Raw genomic sequence first — 18102 nt, 5'->3', positions numbered from 1 at the left:
TCAATAAATAAAAAAAAAACTTGCATTTAGTGTTAGCTTCATTTTAAATAGTATGTGATCATTTGAAGTTAAACAAAAAATTATTACAAATATAAAAAAAAAATTAAAGATAGATATAGATATCTTTTCCGCCTTTTGCTTGCAATTGGTTTTTAAAAAAAAAGCTTATTCATTTTTTGAAATTTATCCTCCGCTGAAGAGGTCTTTTTTGGGAACTTAAAGGGAAAGATTTAAACATTTAATTATCTTCGTAAGACGACACAAATTCAAAGATGATTTATATAGAAATTAAATATTTTGAATAAATCAACCCTATCTGATATGTGTAAAGTTATTTAATGTGGGTTATGATGGGGTTCAGAGAAGAATGGGCAAATATTCAGAATACATGGCAACATATCTAAAGAATAGAGAAAAAGAGGTAATAAATTGAAAATAGAGAAAAAAGGGGGGCTTAGTCTTAAATTTAGAAACATGGAGAATAATGGTCAAAATGAATAAAAATAGAGAAAAATGGTCTAAAAGGTCAGAGACTAATTCTATATAGTAGCTACTAGTCTCAGAAAAGGTTTAAAAAAAAGAAATATAAGATCCCCTTTTAGACCCTCTTTAACTATGATATCTCGCAGTGTCATTATGAAGCGACGAGATGCAACATAAACTTGTATTTATAAACGTGTTCATAATTTTAAGTGCAGTCACAAAAGGTTTAAACCGAATGAGACGATACAGTTTGTAATTTCATCCAAAAATAAAGATTCTCAGTATTGTAAAATATACAGTGTGACACTGTGGATGTTTAATATGATACTTAAAATCACACCTAATATCTAATTTACTTAGAGATTTATTGCTGAGTAATTATACATATTGATATTCTGAATACTGGGAGATCTATATAGTACATATGATATATATAATGAAAGGTTTTTAGGACCAACAATAATATGTGCAAAATGGTTCGTACATAATTCCGAATTGATATGAGAGAGAGAGAAAATAAATAATTCAGAAATGATATGAAAAAAGAGAAAACAAGTCATTCAAAAATGATGTAAAAGCAGGCAACAACATATAGTGATAGTTAAATAGTTTTACAAGTTTCAGGGGCCTGTTTATCGAAGCACTCTTAGGATTAGGACGTGTCCTATGACCAACGTAGGACACATCTTATACATGTATAGTCCTAAGTGGGTTTATCAAACATGTCTCAACTTAGGAAAATCATAGGAACTGTCCTAACGTTAGGATACCAATTTAGGTGTCTTAAGATGGTCTTATGATGGTCCTAACTTTAGAATATATTCAAATTTCGATTTTTTTTCATTTTGGCATGTATTAGTTTTTTAGCAGTAGTAAAATAGTTGAAATTCTCCGTATGTATATGAAAAATGCACACGAGATTTCAATGCCTTTGAACTGTCAAAGAATGAAACCGTGACACTTCGAATTAAACTCTCTCAAAAACATGTAATGATTTTTACCGATTATATATCTAGTTTACAATTAGTTTGTTAAATTTTTATAGGATACGTAGTTATTATTTTTGTCATATGTTTTGTTTTATACAGTTTAAATGTACAATTGTTATACAATAATTATTATTACCTTTAATGTTAAACTAATAATTAGTTTCTAATTCACCATATTTAAAGAAACAAAATTATAGATAAAATATTATATGATATATTATTTTATTCATATTTAAATTGTATTTTCTTTTCCGCCAATACTTAGGACAGCGGCTAGGACATCCTAGCTAAGATATTCCTAAGATAGGATAGCTTCGATGTGCATGTTGAGACGTGTCGTAAGTCGGTCCTAACTTTATCCTAAATTATGTCCTAAGCAATCTTAGGACAGAGCTAAGGACAGTTTCGATAAACAGGCCCCTGGTCTTCAAATCGTAGAGGTGTGTGTTCTATTATAATGTCTTTTTAGCCACCATTTTAAAATCGAAGATTTATTTTCTCCCCTTAAAATCCTATTTTTTAGTCATTTCTGCTCTTTGCTCGACCTGTTGTCACTTTGACACATTACCCATTTCATTTTCTATTTTATTAGTAAAAAAATGTAAAATTGAAAGGTTCGAGTAAGGACCTTTAGTTTAAAGACTCATTTTCATCATGGACCTCTTATCAAATAATCATAATCAATATGAAACTACGATTTAAATACTACATTGTATTGTATGCCTCAAGACAGCAGCTGGACAATGATGCGAAGTAACATGTAAGTAAATAGACTGAAAAACTTTTAAAATTTAGAATTATACACAGCAAGAAAATACAACAGATTTTGCAATTGAAAAACTTTTGGTCCTTATGTAAATCATCTATCTTCAATCATGAGACATGTAGTCTTACAACCGTATTGTATTAATATAGACTTTTTTGGCTTATTTAGTAAGAAGAGGAGAGAATCAGAATGACATAAAGATATTTAATATATTTTGTTTCATATCTTGGTTAAAATGGTGGCCTTGGCCTGAGTTCTGCTCTTTGGTCGGGTTGTTGTCCCTTTGACACATTCCCCATTCCCAATTTCTATTCTCAGTTTTATCAATCTTTTGTTGTTGTATTTAATAAAATCCTGAAACAACTTAGTCAGTTGGTGCTGACAGGGTGACGTTAAACATATGAAATAAATTCAAGATAAAGCAAAAACGTGCAATTTCTTTATGAACGTATTAATTATTTTTTTTAAACACTATATAATTCATCTAAGCCGATACTTGAGAATGCAAGTGGGGTATTAAGAGCACGACAACGCGTGCAACTCCTTGTCTTAACCATAATTAGTCAGTTGTAATTATTGCACTTAAGTTATGACAATAACGGTTGATGATTCAAATGCTGTAATCATGTAAAAGTGGGTTGAAATTGTATCAGAATGCATCCTATAAAAAGAATTGTATTCCGTCCGGTATATGTCTGTTTGATCGATAATGAGGAAGTTATTAGGGAGAATTTGTGTGACGGGAACTTGAGGTAGTTTGATATTAAAAAGGTACTTAACACAAATGTTTTCGTGGCTATGCAAGAGCATACATATTGCATGATTTTATAGTGTTGTGCATTCTATACTGTGACTATTTTCACTGTTCCTGATATTTTTCTCCCATTATTTTCTATTCTGTATCTGCCATCCACAACCTTTAATGTGTTATACAATGTACTATGATTTCAGTTTATAATACAAAATTAACTCTCCATGGAATAAAACATCTGTACGTTTTGTATAGAACTATAAATATATATAAAAGAATAAAATCATATGAGGGAACTATTTAAACTTGTTCTAGTGTCCTATTTCATTTTTAATTATTCAATATTTCATTAAATCAAAAAAGGAAATTTGTAATTGAATCTTTTGAAGTTGGAATTGGTTTTTTTATTTCAACTTTTTATTTCTACTCGGTAATTTGAGCTCTGATTACAATCTCATTGTTTTCTCTTAGGTTTAATGAGATGCACTGATATTATTCGTTTTCAAACATAATTTAAACAATTATAATAAAAAATGTATGCGTCTCAAAGGGATTTATCATTATGTCTGTAAAAAGTGAAACATGAAGACCATTTTAAAATTCTGTAATGTAGAACAAAGTTGGAAAGCAGAAAATTGTTTTTGACACACAAATCTTTTAACATTTAGAGATAATTGAATGACTTTAACATTGCATTGAAAAGGAAAACTACATCGATATTCTCCACCTATTGTTTACTCCGTAATAACCAATTTTCAAATTTATTTAGAATAGTTAAAGCTGCAATTAAAATGAGTTGTATGCTTTTTTACTATAGTGTACCGTACATAATTGCTTTAATTATGATTGGTATCTATGTACAAAATGTAATACGTTTTGTCATGCAGAATGTATTATTGCACTGCAATAAGTCATGTAAGTACAAACAAGTATTTGGTATAATTAAACCGGTTACCATGGTTACCGAGGTACTCATGGTATTAACAGCCCAGAAGTCAGTACAAAAGTACCGACATGATTTACTTTAACATGTTAAACAAACTTTCTTCAATAGTCAGTTAATTATTATAATCGAGAAGGGGTCAACCAATAAATTAAATGTGAGGTCAGGGAGGGGGGAGGGTATGTTTTTTGTATCTACAATAATATTCTGATCCCCAATCTAATGAGAGAAAAAAATCTGGACTAGCAGATGACAAAAATAATCTGAATCCAAGTTTCCCCCATACCTTATAGTGTTAAATATTGAAAAAAAGATAATTTGATCATTGATGGCGTTGAAAGACAAAATAAGTATGCAAATAGCGCGAAAACATTTTCTGACTCAGACAAAAAAAAATCCCCCACCCGTCTTTTGAAGCTTCCTAAAAGATTTGAAAACAATCAGCAACACGTTTGTTTTCGGATTATTTATTTTTGTACTGCCTCTTGAAACCATTACCTCCACTTAAAATAAAAATATATTTATGTATCGTATTTCGTGGCAGACTGTAATTAATTGACAATAGGGCATTGTATTACTAACGAGTAATAGTATTAGGAGAAATGTACTTTTCAAGCGATCCGCGTAATACGTTTTTGTCATCTACAATAACTTATACTTTTTTAATATATCTTTAAATGCTGATGTTAATTAAAAAAAAAGAAAGTTTAATTGATTTATACTATTATTACGCAACATCACAAAAATAAATCTATATCTAGAAGTTAAATAAAATAAATATATTTTTTGCTAAATGCAAAGTCATATAATGTTCATGTTATAAGTGTGTTTGAATATAAAGCACGTAAATTTCAAATTAATCTAAAGCTCATGATGATTCATTATAATCATCAAATTCTCTGAAAGTACTTTTTATCTCTGTATAGATTTTTCCTTGTATTAATCCATTTTTTCTAGTGACATGATTATTTATATTTTTACATGTACTTTATATATGCACTTCTGCTAGAAATGTCTATCTTATCCATCGTTGTGTAGTAAAACCCAAGTTTTTTCCATTCGTCACAACTCGGCTGATTCCGTACCTCTATCGAGAAAAGCGGAAGTCAACCGAGTTCAGTCGATTGTCGACTTCTCGAATCTCGTCTAACTAACGTCATATCCGTTTTAGCCATTATTAGAATATCGGTCGTAAAGTTGGAACACATTTTACCGTTTATAGTTGTGACTGACTGTTAAGTAAATGTAGTATCCTACACAAAATTGAGAACTGTCGAAGTGCAAGATTCTTTCGATATGCCACGAAACATTTTTATGGCATAAAACATTAAACAGCTTTATGTACTATGTTACAACTCTTAATAAAGCCGACGAAAAAATGCATTAGTCAATTAACGAAATCTATGTTTTAATATACAAAGTAGCCTAGTTAGTCAAACGGTATATGACTCTGTAGCCACGATGTCACAGAGGCATGGGTTCAAATCACTGTGAGGATCTAACAAAACTCAAACATTCAATATAAAAATAACAGGACTGGTCATACTTTCATTCTTAAATATATTTATTTCAAAGACCTTAATGAGATGTATAGGAAATACATTGATTCAAATTAAGATATCTTATCAAAAGATTTATTTTACCTTAAAACTTCAGAAAAACTTTCTAGCCAAAATGTTCTAGATGTTACCAAGTCGGGGTTTAATTCACAGAAACGGAAATTTTTCGGGTCAGATGTTAAATTGGGGCCAAAGTTATCTATTAAAAAACTGTCCTAAATTGCGAGAGAAAAATGTGACTGGTGAGTGAATAGGGAACTTTGCTTCTTGCACTCGTGTTCTACTAGTATCAGCAAAACTGCAAATCTAACATTGTGAGCTACACGTATGTTGTTTTTGTTGCTAGCTTTGTATATCCAGGAGATTGTCTGTCGTAAATCCATACATTTTATGTTATTTTTGTTGCTAGCTTTGTATATTCAGGAGAACGTCTGTCGTAAATCCGTTACATAGACAAATACAATAGCTGTTAGAATGTTATACAATACACACTTTAGTGTTGACATGGTAGTGCTGACTGTTGATGGCCTACTTAGATCACTAGGCCATCGAGACCCAGAAACATTTCTTGAACTTTTTGTAAATCATGACTAATTTAGATTTCAAAGAATTCTTATTAATTCAGGACATAGATTTCTTGGAAGGCAACTAAGCCTTCCTATCTGTTATCAATATATTTATGAATCATATATATTGGTATTAGACCGTATAGCAAAGATCTATCAAAGTTAAACACTTGTCTTAAGAAACGTAGGAAGGGTTTTGCATGTTGTCAAGGATAATTTAAGTTTTATAAGGTTACCGTTTTCTGGTATCTTACTCACTGAAAAATTGTCAATTTTCAAATCAAAGAGTTTCAATTCGTCTTCTCTTATTGCTTATCTTTTGTACGTTTCGATACATCTGTTATGTAGCTGTACTGTTTCAATCTCTCATGCAGAGTTATCGGTCCTTGCTGATTACTCTGTATGATATATTGGTACTGTTTATCTCTCTGGATATATATCCTTAAAATCCAAGCATAAGCCCTTAGTAATTATAAAGTTTATCTATTTTGTATACGGAATGACGTGGATCCTATTTTATACTGTGACTTAATTGTCTATACAATGGTATTAACAATGTGTAGATGAAATCAATTCTATGAATGTTCAAAACTATAAATATACATTTGGAAGTCCTGAACTTAAGAAAATATTTAGGTGACAAAAGATATATAGATTACTGTATGGATTTATTGAATGAATTGAACGATATGTTATTTCTAAATATCATTTTGATTTGGTACGTTTTACATGCTGTATTCTATTTCTGTAAGTATAATTAAGTTAATTTATAAAATCTATTCGAAATTATTAATTGACAAATTTTTTAACTGTTTGATTCAATTATAACAATATTTAGGTTTAAAAGAAATTTGGCAATTTTGTTTAAGTAATAGATTCTCAGAACTGACTTGTTTCAAAATGTTTGAAAGCAAACTGTTACAGTGTTTACTTACTATAATGTATATACAGATACTCATTTACATTTAAAGACCATAGATTTACTGTATGTGTGAAGGTTATAACAAAGAAGAATTAATAACTGATACAGAATCCTGAACGTCCGAATACATTGGGCCATTCCAGCAAACGTCTGCTAAAGGGGGATTGATAGTCCTTTCTGAGGGGTGTAAAATGTATACATCTTAGGGGTGTAATTTTTTTTTTTCATCTGACACGTACAATTATACGCAAAAAACTTCTGAATGTCTTACAGCAGTAGGTCATTTTCCCCCCTAAAGCCCATCCACCCAATATGAACAGAAACTCTACATCTGATAGGTCTTACTCTTTAGATCTAATAGGTAGTTTTTTATGATGTTTTTTTCTGATACGTATAAAAAAAATCTCCCCATCCATCCCCTACTAGCAGAAATTAACTGGAATGCCCCATTCACTACCAACAATATCATATTGAGATTATTGTCTTAAAACAGGGCATTCAGCAACATTTGAATATAATGATAAAATACTAAACTAAGTGTAAACCGCAACCGGAAGTTGAATGTTTTCCTTTGTAGCCTGATGGTTAATATCTCACTATTATTCAATGTGGCAAAAATTTCTAAACCTAAATAAAGTTTTTGCTAAGATATTTCAATATAAGAATGAATGAAATAGCCTAGCAATTTTTCTCCAAAATTGTTCACTGGGGATATTTTAGTGTAACTTAAAACTAGACTCAAGCTGGCAGCCACTTTTATCGACTACTTAAAGGCCCTTTTCTCCTCCAAGGAGGATAGACCATTGACTATAACTAAACTCCCTCTAACTTATTTAATCACCAGTTTTTCCAAAGACATCTAAACTATTCTCGTTGTACACTGTATCTCTGTTCAATATGGCTTTGAACGAACTGAAAATGAATATATAATTCTTTATTTGCAAAAAAAAAAAATACATTGACAAAACAAACATAATGAGAACTCGATAATATCATAATACATATGATAATAAACAGTTGTTGGTCTCCTTTCCTCGGTTCTAATGACTTAATAAAAGACACAACTGCTTTTTAATCATTTGGTGTTGAATCACGAGTTTATCAGTAAAATTAAGTGTATTAAAATTGACAAATTTTGTATACAATATTTTAGAAAGATTTCTCTTTTATTTTTATTAATTTTTGCAGTTAAAGACAATGAAAACTATTGTCCAAAACATTCTGAAAATTAGTATTTCACCAAAATAACCGAACTCGAAAAAGGTAAAATGAATTTAGGTTCGAATAAAATCACCTTGTTCCTTAACCTCCAAGAACATCAACGTGACTGTGTTGAGGTTGGTTTTTGCCCATTTATATATCCCCCCTTTTCGTAATACCTGTAAGGCTGTTTTGTAATCACGATGTTGAATTATAAACAAAGCAAAGGCGCCGATTGAACAAATCAATCGTGTATTAAATAATGCCGAACATCTGGAAACTATGTAGTGTAACTATCCTTTAGTCAGAATCAAATTGTACTTTAACAATTTTTTGATGGAATTACGAACTTCAAGATAGAAAATGAGAATTATATAGATATTTCAATTTAGAAATGTGGTATGCATATGTAATTATAATGTTTAACCAATAATAAAGTGATGCCTTGATTTATTAAGACAGAATGTTTTTAATTTGCACTTCTAAAAGATTTTTGAAATAAACGTGGTTCTTCTCGTGCAATTATTTACGTTACGTTTTTGTTTTCTTATAAAATTGTTATTTTCAACCACACAAAACAGAGTAGTAAAAAAAATCGTTCGCTTTAGTTTGTTTTTCTACTTTCTTATTTTGTCTTCTTCGTTTCGTTTATTATCATTGTTCAATTAAGGTGGTACCTTACACTACAGGGAGATAACTCTGTAAAATCAGCAGAACGTTTTAATGACGTTGTGTTCATATGGGAATATTAAGCTTCTGAATGATCAAAATAAGTGTTTGTCAAACTGCTGTATAACCAGTGTAATTTTCTGATTAAACGGTTGGTTCAAATTTTTTGAAATTTTTATATTTTTGTCAAAGGGTCAAGGTAAATACTTCGTCAAAATTTTAAGAAAATTAAACGAGCCAAATTAATTTTAGTTAAAGTGTTAGGTACCACCTTAAGTCTTAAAAAGGTGTGACAGATACCAAAGGGACATTAAAACTCGTATGTCGAATATAACAGACAACGTCATGGCTACAAAAGAATAAGACAAACAGACAAACAATAATTAACACACAAAAAACAACAGAGAAAACTAAAGACTGAGCAACACGAACCGCACCTAAAACTGGGTGTGTTCCCAGTGCTCCCACGAATGGTAAGCAGGTCCTGCTCCACATGTGTCACCCTTAACTACAAGGATTTAGATGTAGACTAAAGAATATCAAATTCTACAAATAAATAAACTAGGCTACAATTGTTTGCAAGGAGTAGCATGAAGTTTCGAAGCTTTTAAAGACGTTGAAAAATCATGATACACATATACCATGTATTATACATGATATATACAGGTAGTAAGGGTTAGGTGCAAAATCATAAACCTGCCGTTTTCCGCAATTTTGTTTATTGTTGTCATAATTATTTTTAGAACGGAAATCTTATCATAAAAAAAAACAACCTTGGGAACATTCTTTTACGCATACTATTATGTTTATTATTTTTAAACGCAATTTCACGAGAATTTCTGCTTGAAGTACGACTGTTTCTATTTATATTATTTAGTTGATTGTATTGTTAATTCAAGATGTAATTGTGATATATGTTATGAAATATGTATATGAAATTTGACAAATTAGATTCATATCGTCTTTTATTTCAAAATTAATTAATATTAATTAGTCGATTAAATGATATCTTGGACGTGAAGACTTCCGTGTTGTTCGCCAATCGAGCAAGGCATTTAATATATACTAGAACACACCCGTGATATCGCGGGTCCGTGACTGATATATAACTATGCGTATGCCTTATTTTAGTATTGGTATTGTCATCTGATAAAGTCATGCCGATTATAACATGTATAAGGTGCACAGTTTTATTTGCTTTCAAAATCTTTCTGTTTGAACCCGTCGACCTGGAACCTATCAATTATTGGTAATATTAATAATTTGGAAAACAAAAGGGCCTGGAATGGAATATTTTTTACTCAACAGTATACATCAAAATTCTAAATACGCTGTTTGGTGCATGGTGCGCCTGTCTGATGCGGAACGTACAGATAAGGTAATAGGTAACAGGTGAATATACTATTGGTATCGGTGTCGGACTCGATCCGTAACTTCATAATTATTGGCAATATTAACAAGCGATAGCCTTTCAAAAAGTGCTAAATTCGACTCTTAGCTGATGAAAATGGAAAGAGCTCTCGCTTTGTAGATTAATTCATTTACTAGAATAGCCACGTGCATCAATCAACAATTTTACCACACACGTGATAGGGTCACACGTTATGCACTTGTAGTATCGTTTAACGTTGTTGTTTACTCCAGAAGATTCGTCTATTTATAGATAAAAGTTACCTGTGTAAAATCTAATTGCTAAAATAGAGACGACAAATCCGATACTCTACGGGATTGAAGGACATTTACTTGGTTTGGATTGTCCTAACCAATCAATAAATTTTAAGTATTCACGTCTCGTGATATCTTCCTATCAGGTAGCAAGAAAAATTCACGCCCTTAGTGTCCATCGTTCAATTCTTAATCTCGACTCCTAGGAGTCGAGAATTACGTGGAAAACAATCGGGCCTAGAGTGGTGTAATTTTTCATCAACACCATTGTACTATATTAGTTATATATAAAGTTGAATTCTTTGATTCATCGTTTTTACGTGATGACGGCTGACAAATTGGACCTCGTAATTTTAGTATTATAGATAATTACGTAGATATAACATGCATGGAGTTCAAAAGATACTTGTTGTTTATTCTTTATTCGAACAATACATGTATCGATCATTGCCTATGTTTTTTATACCTTTTAGAGTTAGGATTGAGTGGAGATTGGCCGTGTTCCTTAATATATGCTTTAGAGGATAGTCTAAATGATAAACTTCTAGTACTTAGGAGTCTAATTGTGTATATTCACTATGCGCATAACAGGCACATTGGACGTCGTCGTTTTTCTATTATTTCAATCTACTTCTCTTCAAAATGTCATTGTTGAAGCTTTGCATCTTTTTTTTTTTAAACAGCTGCAATTTTGATGTCTTACTTTTTATTTAAAAAAATGTACTGTCAACATGGCTGATTATAAATTTTTGACAAACAAACGTTATTTCATCATAATCTTAACTTATCGACATTCGGTGTGGCATTGTGTTATTTTTCAAAATATAGCAAAGTTTTTTATTGCATTTTATTGTTAAAATAAATAACAAAAAATACATTTATAGAATACTAATATTTCAGTTTGATTTAGGATGTTTAGCTTGATAAATTACTGGTTCAATATTTCTTTTTTCCCTGCTTCTCACGTATACACAGTGTTCTGTTTCTGTATTTGCGTTTGTCAAGTCAGATGCGTGTAACTCGGTGGACCTTTTAATTTGTAATAGCTTTCTGTGCGTATTTCTGTGTGTTTGTATTTTCTACACATTTGCTAGAGGTATGAAAGGAAGATTGAGATCTCATGTTTTAGACATTAGAAGACACGTTTAACCCCATCAAATTTTAGCGCCTGTCCCAAGAGAGTCATGGTGTACTAATTAGTGCATCGAACTACAAGCAAAAAGGTTCCTGCTTCGAATCTCGTTCTGAGATGAAATTTTTAGGTACTGAATTTTCGGCTTTCCCTTGACACATTTTGCGAGTAAGGTCTTGAAGAAACGATGCCAGTCCGTCGCAAGGGGACGATAAATGGCTGACCCGTGTTAAGAGAGAGCCATTATATCTCTTGCACGTTAAAGACACCCTTGTAGATTTCGAAAAAGAGCAGGATAATGCCGCTACAAGGCAGCACTCGCAACCACAAATTGGAAAGGGATTAATATAAGTTGCAAAACTTTTTTCCCAATCCACTATATATTAATATGTTTAAACTAAACGAAGAAATGAGCCTCTGTCTTTGTAGGTGATTTCTCTTATTTATTGTGGAGTTTAGTATGACGTCCATTTTCAATGAACTAGTACACTTTTTTGTTTAGGTTGCGAGATTTTCTGGCTGTGTTGAAGACCCATACATGTAGCTGGTTTTCGGCTGTTTTCTGCTTTTTAGTCGGATTGATGTCTCTTTGGCATAATCCTCATTTCCATTCTCAATTTTACTATGTAGGGTAGTGGTTTTGTTCATTATTGTAAGCCATTCTTTGACAATAAGTTCAACTTGTTAACTTTTGCAACAGTTGGTATCGTGTGGAGAATTGTCTTATTGGCAATCATACCAGATGCAGAAAGTAAACAAAACGAAAAACATTTTTTTTCAACAGCTTTGATACAAGAGTGTTTTATCACAGCTACCATGGTTACTGTTTCTCAAGTTCAGTGGTCATCGTCTCTCCATTTAATGTTGTTGACTGAAACAGGAATAAGATATGTGTTAATGCCATCAAAGATATATGTATTATGCCGTAGTTTTTAGAAATAGAAATACAAATCACGCCTCAACTTGAACCTGTATTTGGTACAAAATATACCAATAGTCTATTGTATAATACCTAAAATACAATACCATCATGCAAGGATGTTTAAATTGTTTTTATTGTACATGAATTTTCATTTGTGATTGAATAAGAGGGCGATTTTCTGCACTGCTGTTCGAAATGCTGTATGATTTTTTTTTGTAAAAAGAGAGAATAACGAATGACATTAACAAATAAGAGGCCACCGTTTCTGTTTCATCAGATATTGTAAAACAGTAATACTTCTGAGTATGCTTGCGTTCATTATTACCAAAATTGAAGGCAGCACCTTGACCTAAAATGGTTTACTTTTATAAATTGTTATTTGGATGGAGAGTTGTCTCATTGGCACTCATACCACATCTTCCTATATCAATATATTATAGATTGCTGATTTGAATACACACGTTACGGCTGAATATTGAAAAGGGTAAGGTTCACTCCCTTAACGCTATTATTTTAGGAAGCCTTAATAAAAACAAATAAAAAACTAGTACTATGCAATTCGCCGTTTCAGAATCTAACACATTCTGGGGAATGTTTTAAAAAGTGTGCACCAACTTTTGATTGGTTCAAACGTCATAAACAATGGAAATTCAATTTTGGTGTAAGAACATAAGAATTGCCCATAGACCTTTAGATTCTGAAACGGCTAATTAAATTTTGGTTCTTCCAAAAAATGTTAAATATATTAAAAATGACGTACAGCAATCATTTTATTTCCTTCAATACGTTTTGTGGTGATTGTTTCTATCCATCCCGTTAACTCGTGACTAGATTTGTCAGTCCATACGCCGTCTGTACCTATAGTAGCTGTGAACTGCAAATTTAAAAGTGGTTAATGTGTAGAAATATTGCATAGGTTAGAAAAAATAAAGATGCTATAAATACATATATATTGAATATTTAATAAACGAATTTGAATTTTAACGAAAATGTCGAAATGTCTGAACGTAAAATGAAACTATTTAATTGTTTAACCTTCTAAACAGTGGCAGATACAGGGGGAGGATTCCAGGGGTTGCCCCCCCTTTATTTGGAGGATCGATGCATTTGAATTGGGACATATAGTTGGAACATCCCCCCGTTTTTAAAATGGCTGGATCCGCCCCTGCTAAACATTTTACTTTTTTTAAATACATGTACATGTATTGTGTATACGTCCACATATAGATTGGGTGATGCTTTCGTTGTAGGATTAAACTATTTTAATTCATACATATCTGAATCTCAATTCAAGGTAATAGGGATGGCAAATGTTTTGTGTTCGAGACATATATCAAATAAAGGTTGGTTCTCTTCATATCGTGTACTTTAAATTGTTCCGTCAATACAAAAATACAAAAAGGAATTAGACCAAAACAAAAAAAAAACAGATGGAGTGCCAAAATAAGTTGATGAATATTGAAAACCTTAAATGTTTAAAATGATGTGTCTAATATGGTAAAGGCCAAATATGGTAAAGGCCAAATATGAGTGGCTTGGTGGATTATACAGATAGGGAACAGTGGCCGATCTAAGGGAGGAGGGAGGCGGTTCCGGGGGTTGGAACCTTCATTTTTTTTGGAGCGATCAATGCATTTGAATTAGGACATATGGTTGGAATGCCCCTTTTGAATATGGCTGGATCCACCCCTGGAGAATAACGATCACTGAAAGTATTAAATAAAGGGCAACCAATAAAGAAAAAGGGGAACCTATATTCCAAAAACATATACAGAATAGAGACACATTGGGAACTATTATATACAATATAAATGCCAGAGTATATGAGCAAAGGAGAAAAGGTGACTTAAGGTAGTATGGGTGTCTCCGCCATCTTGGATTGTAAAAAAACAGAGAACCTAAGGTCCATATTTTCAATCAAGTTAGCAAAATTTGATGCAAGAATGCAGATATTTAATGTGAATTTTCATTTTAAAGAACCAATTTATAAGAATATAACTTATAAACATTATTATTTTTACAAGTGTAGATTATTTTTGGTTGTTTTAAAAAAAAAAAAAAAATTGGCAAATAAAGGGGAGGTAACTCTATTACAGTGCATTATCTGAAAGAATCTACATGGAATATTTCTATATTGTATTTAAGCCGGAAAAACGTACAGTGACCCTATTTTTTTTTTTTTGATATTCTCAAAGCATTGTCTGAAAGCTATCTTTTCCTAATTTATTTTACAATTCTATAATTTTGTTTAGTTTCTAATCACAAAACGGTGTTTTTTTCCTGTATAATCCGCACAAAACAACCTGTAGCTTGAGAAAATGCGCGGTGACCTATTTTTTTATTATTATATTTTTGAACATATATCAATAGATACTACGTCTTGTTAAAGTATGAACAAATTCTATCATTTTATTTTAGACTCCCATACCACCTTAAAAACATGTATATAGTTTAAAAGTATACAGAAATGAAGGACCCCAATCAAACCACATATGTGTCGGAAGTAAAGACAAAACTTTAACTCTATACATGTATGTATACATTTTTATGTTTTAGAGTTTAGTATGACGTTACATATTCACTGATGTGGTACACATTTTTTATTAAGAGGCAAGCTGAAGCCTGCCTCCGGAATCGGGATTCTCTAGATGTGTTGAAGACCCTTTGGTGGCATTCTGTAGTTGTTTACTCTTTGGTCGGGTTATTGTCTCCTTGACACAATGTCGTAACTACAATCCCCTTCCCTTTCATGAATGTGACCTACCGAATTAGACTATTTACCGGATTTGTAATAACATAAGCAACACGTCGGGTGCCACATGTGGAGCAGGATCTGCTTACCCTTCCGGAGCACCTGAGATCACCCCTAGTTTTTGGTGGGGTTCGTGTTGCTTATTCTTTGTTCTATGTTGTGTCACGTGTACTATTGTTTGTCTGTTTGTCTTTTTCATTTTTAGCCATGGCGTTGTCAGTTTATTTTCGATATATGATTTTGACTGTCCCTCTGGTATCTTTCGTCCCTCTTCCATTCTCTATTTAATACATACCTTTACACCTTTGCCTTCGGAATCTGTTGTAACTAGTTCTTGTCCCAGTTTAAATTCGTAAGACATTGGTGGCCCTAGGCCAGTATCATACGTAATGATCCATTCGTCTCCTGCTTTGTTTTCCAGGCCTATAATTGTGACGGCATCTCTGTACTTGTCTATTAAATCTTGTGTAAGACCTTAAGGAAACAAAATGTCCATTTGCTATTTTTTTTTTATTAATCTAAATGCATGACCTGACTTAGAAATATTTTCGTTTGCCCAAACCCTAGTATCCTATGGCAGGGAAAGTGAGTAGATACGTATAAATAAAGAACAAAATAGCAGAACGGAAATTGACTCTGAAAAGTGACAAAAAGTGAATATGTTGTGTTTATCCTGTAAATACATAGTTGTAACGAAGACAAAACTGTAACGATCTTGAACTAAACATGTATGTGCAAAACTGTAACGATCTTGAACTAAAAGATATAGGAAGATGTGGTGTAAGTGCCAATGAGACAACTCTCCATCCAAATAACAATTATAAAAAAAGTAAACCATTATAAGTAAACATGTATGATGTATATGCAAAACTGTAACGATTTTGAACTAAACATGTATATGCAATTATATCGTGAAAACAAGTGATTAACTATTTCTAAAACAGTCAATCGCATTCTATTCCACCGTAACACCCCCCTTTTTTTCCACCCCTGGTTTTTTTTTATCTAGCCAATGAAATATTACCTGATTTTGAACAGAATTCATCATAATTTGTCCTTGTTGCATTATTAGCTTTCCATTTTCCAACAAATTGTGCCATGATTATTTTCTTTGTCGATGCGTCTATTATGCTTATACCATTAAATAACAGTCTACGTTTTGGACATATCTTTATCGCTAAATTAAACCCTATTAAACCGATAATAGTTCACGGTCTTACACAATAAATAATACTAAGCTTCAATCTTAATTCTAATAATCTTATTCTCTGTTATATACCAACAACTATACTTGAACATGTCATACTCATAAGAAGTCTACTTAAATCGATTAAATGCCAATTATATCAATACATGTATATATGCAATGCTTAGCAGACCTGTTGGTGACCTTCTGCTGTTGTTTTTTTTCTATGGTCGGGTTGTTGTCTCTTTGGCACATTCTCCATTTCCATTCTCAATTTTATATACATATATGCAATGTAAAATACACAAATTTAAAAACATTATAAATTCAAAATACAGTTATAACATTTTGTTCAGAAAATATCAAGATAGGATTTCTTTTTTGGGGGGAGGGGGTTACTTCGACATAATAAGGGGGTAAGCAGCTGAAACTTATGTCACCACATCATTTCCATACATTTTAAATATCGAAATACATACCCCATCATATATTTCTATGACAAAAAATGTATAAATAGCTACATTGTGTTATGATAACTCTATTTCACGGAGATATTACTTGTAAATACATATATTATATATCGACTTCTGATTAGATTAAAGATAATTCTGTGTCAATCATCTTTTCATATATTTCATCTTTATTAGATATGTGCAACAAGGAGGGATATTAAAACGCAATTATTTTTATTAAAATTCTCTCCGCGTCACTTTGCAATGAATATGTTAATAATAAATCTGTCGCACTCTCAGGTTAATTTACCTTCGTACGGACATCATGACGAGTTGCTTGACCATTATGGAATATCCGTTTCCATAAAAATGTTTACGTTCCTGATGTCGCAACTTCAATCCCGCCCCTTCTCCCGAATGTGACCTACCTAATAAATGTTATTACCGGGTTTGTTATAACATGAGCAACACGAATGGTGTATTAAGGTGGCACGGTAGTATTTCCTGGCCCATAGGGATAATGATAGCCTTTTTAGAATTTTCACCACTTTCTAACACTGCAAAAAAATCTACATTCACACTTAACTGAAGTACTTTCATTTTACTATTCAGAAATGAATTTGAATATGTATCATGACCGTTTACTTTTTTTGCTATTTTTAGAAACCTAAGGCCACTAGTAATTTTAGGTCTTTTATGGTGCAGTGAATACAAAATTTAAAAAAATTCTCAAAAATTCATTTTCATCTGTATGTAAAATTATTTCATATTTTTCTACACCTGATTCATCCCTCAGTTTGGGAAAGTATGTTCAGTTGATACTGTATTTTTTGTCCAATCACACTGTTTAGATACATTTACCTAAGTAGGGTACACAAAAGAGCAACCTAAATTCTGGAATGCAAATACTACCGTGCCACCTTAACCAAGACATAACAAACTTGAAACCAGTCATGACACCTATGATGCATAGACTTCTTACTTTGGAACATATTACAATAAAGAATACTAGTCTGCACTCATTTCTTATATAAAAAAAATGAAACATTACATCCCTACCCCATCTGGCAGATTTTCACTTTTTTTCATCTTACCATTTTTACTTAAGAAGTGAACAAAACCCAAATATATGATGTTTCAAATCA

At 31.8% G+C, this 18102-nt stretch overlaps 1 protein-coding gene and 1 long non-coding RNA gene across 3 annotated transcripts in view; one reads left to right on the top strand and one right to left on the bottom strand.

Annotated features, from left to right (window-relative positions):
• LOC139499040 (uncharacterized) overlaps nt 1–18102 on the top strand; it is a 38723-nt gene that overhangs the window by 11855 nt on the left and 8766 nt on the right. The window lies entirely within an intron of this gene.
• On the bottom strand, nt 12417–16518 carry LOC139498057 (fatty acid-binding protein, liver-like). The gene is made up of 4 exons (XM_071286360.1): nt 16344–16518; nt 15615–15793; nt 13328–13441; nt 12417–12516 (listed from the first exon to the last, which is right to left on the bottom strand). Exons 1-4 carry the CDS (start codon nt 16417–16419, stop codon nt 12466–12468), a joined length of 420 nt encoding a protein of 139 aa, XP_071142461.1. The 5' UTR covers nt 16420–16518; the 3' UTR covers nt 12417–12465.

This window comes from Mytilus edulis, chromosome 12 (assembly GCF_963676685.1).
Source record: "Mytilus edulis chromosome 12, xbMytEdul2.2, whole genome shotgun sequence".
NCBI classification, from domain to species: domain Eukaryota; kingdom Metazoa; phylum Mollusca; class Bivalvia; order Mytilida; family Mytilidae; genus Mytilus; species Mytilus edulis.
Note: the sequence above shows the minus strand (reverse complement) of the source record. Positions and strands in the feature narration are given on the sequence as shown.

Bases quoted from the DNA above. Each gene is read 5' to 3' on its own strand.
- LOC139498057 (XM_071286360.1), bottom strand. From the start codon at position 16,419: ATGGCACAATTTGTTGGAAAATGGAAAGCTAATAATGCAACAAGGACA. The intron at 15,794-16,343 runs GTAATATTTCAT...TGTTTCCTTAAG, and splicing joins TGAATTCTGTTCAAAATCAG to GTCTTACACAAGATTTAATA. The intron at 12,517-13,327 runs GTACGTCATTTT...TTCCTGTTTCAG, and splicing joins AAGGAAATAAAATGATTGCT to TCAACAACATTAAATGGAGA.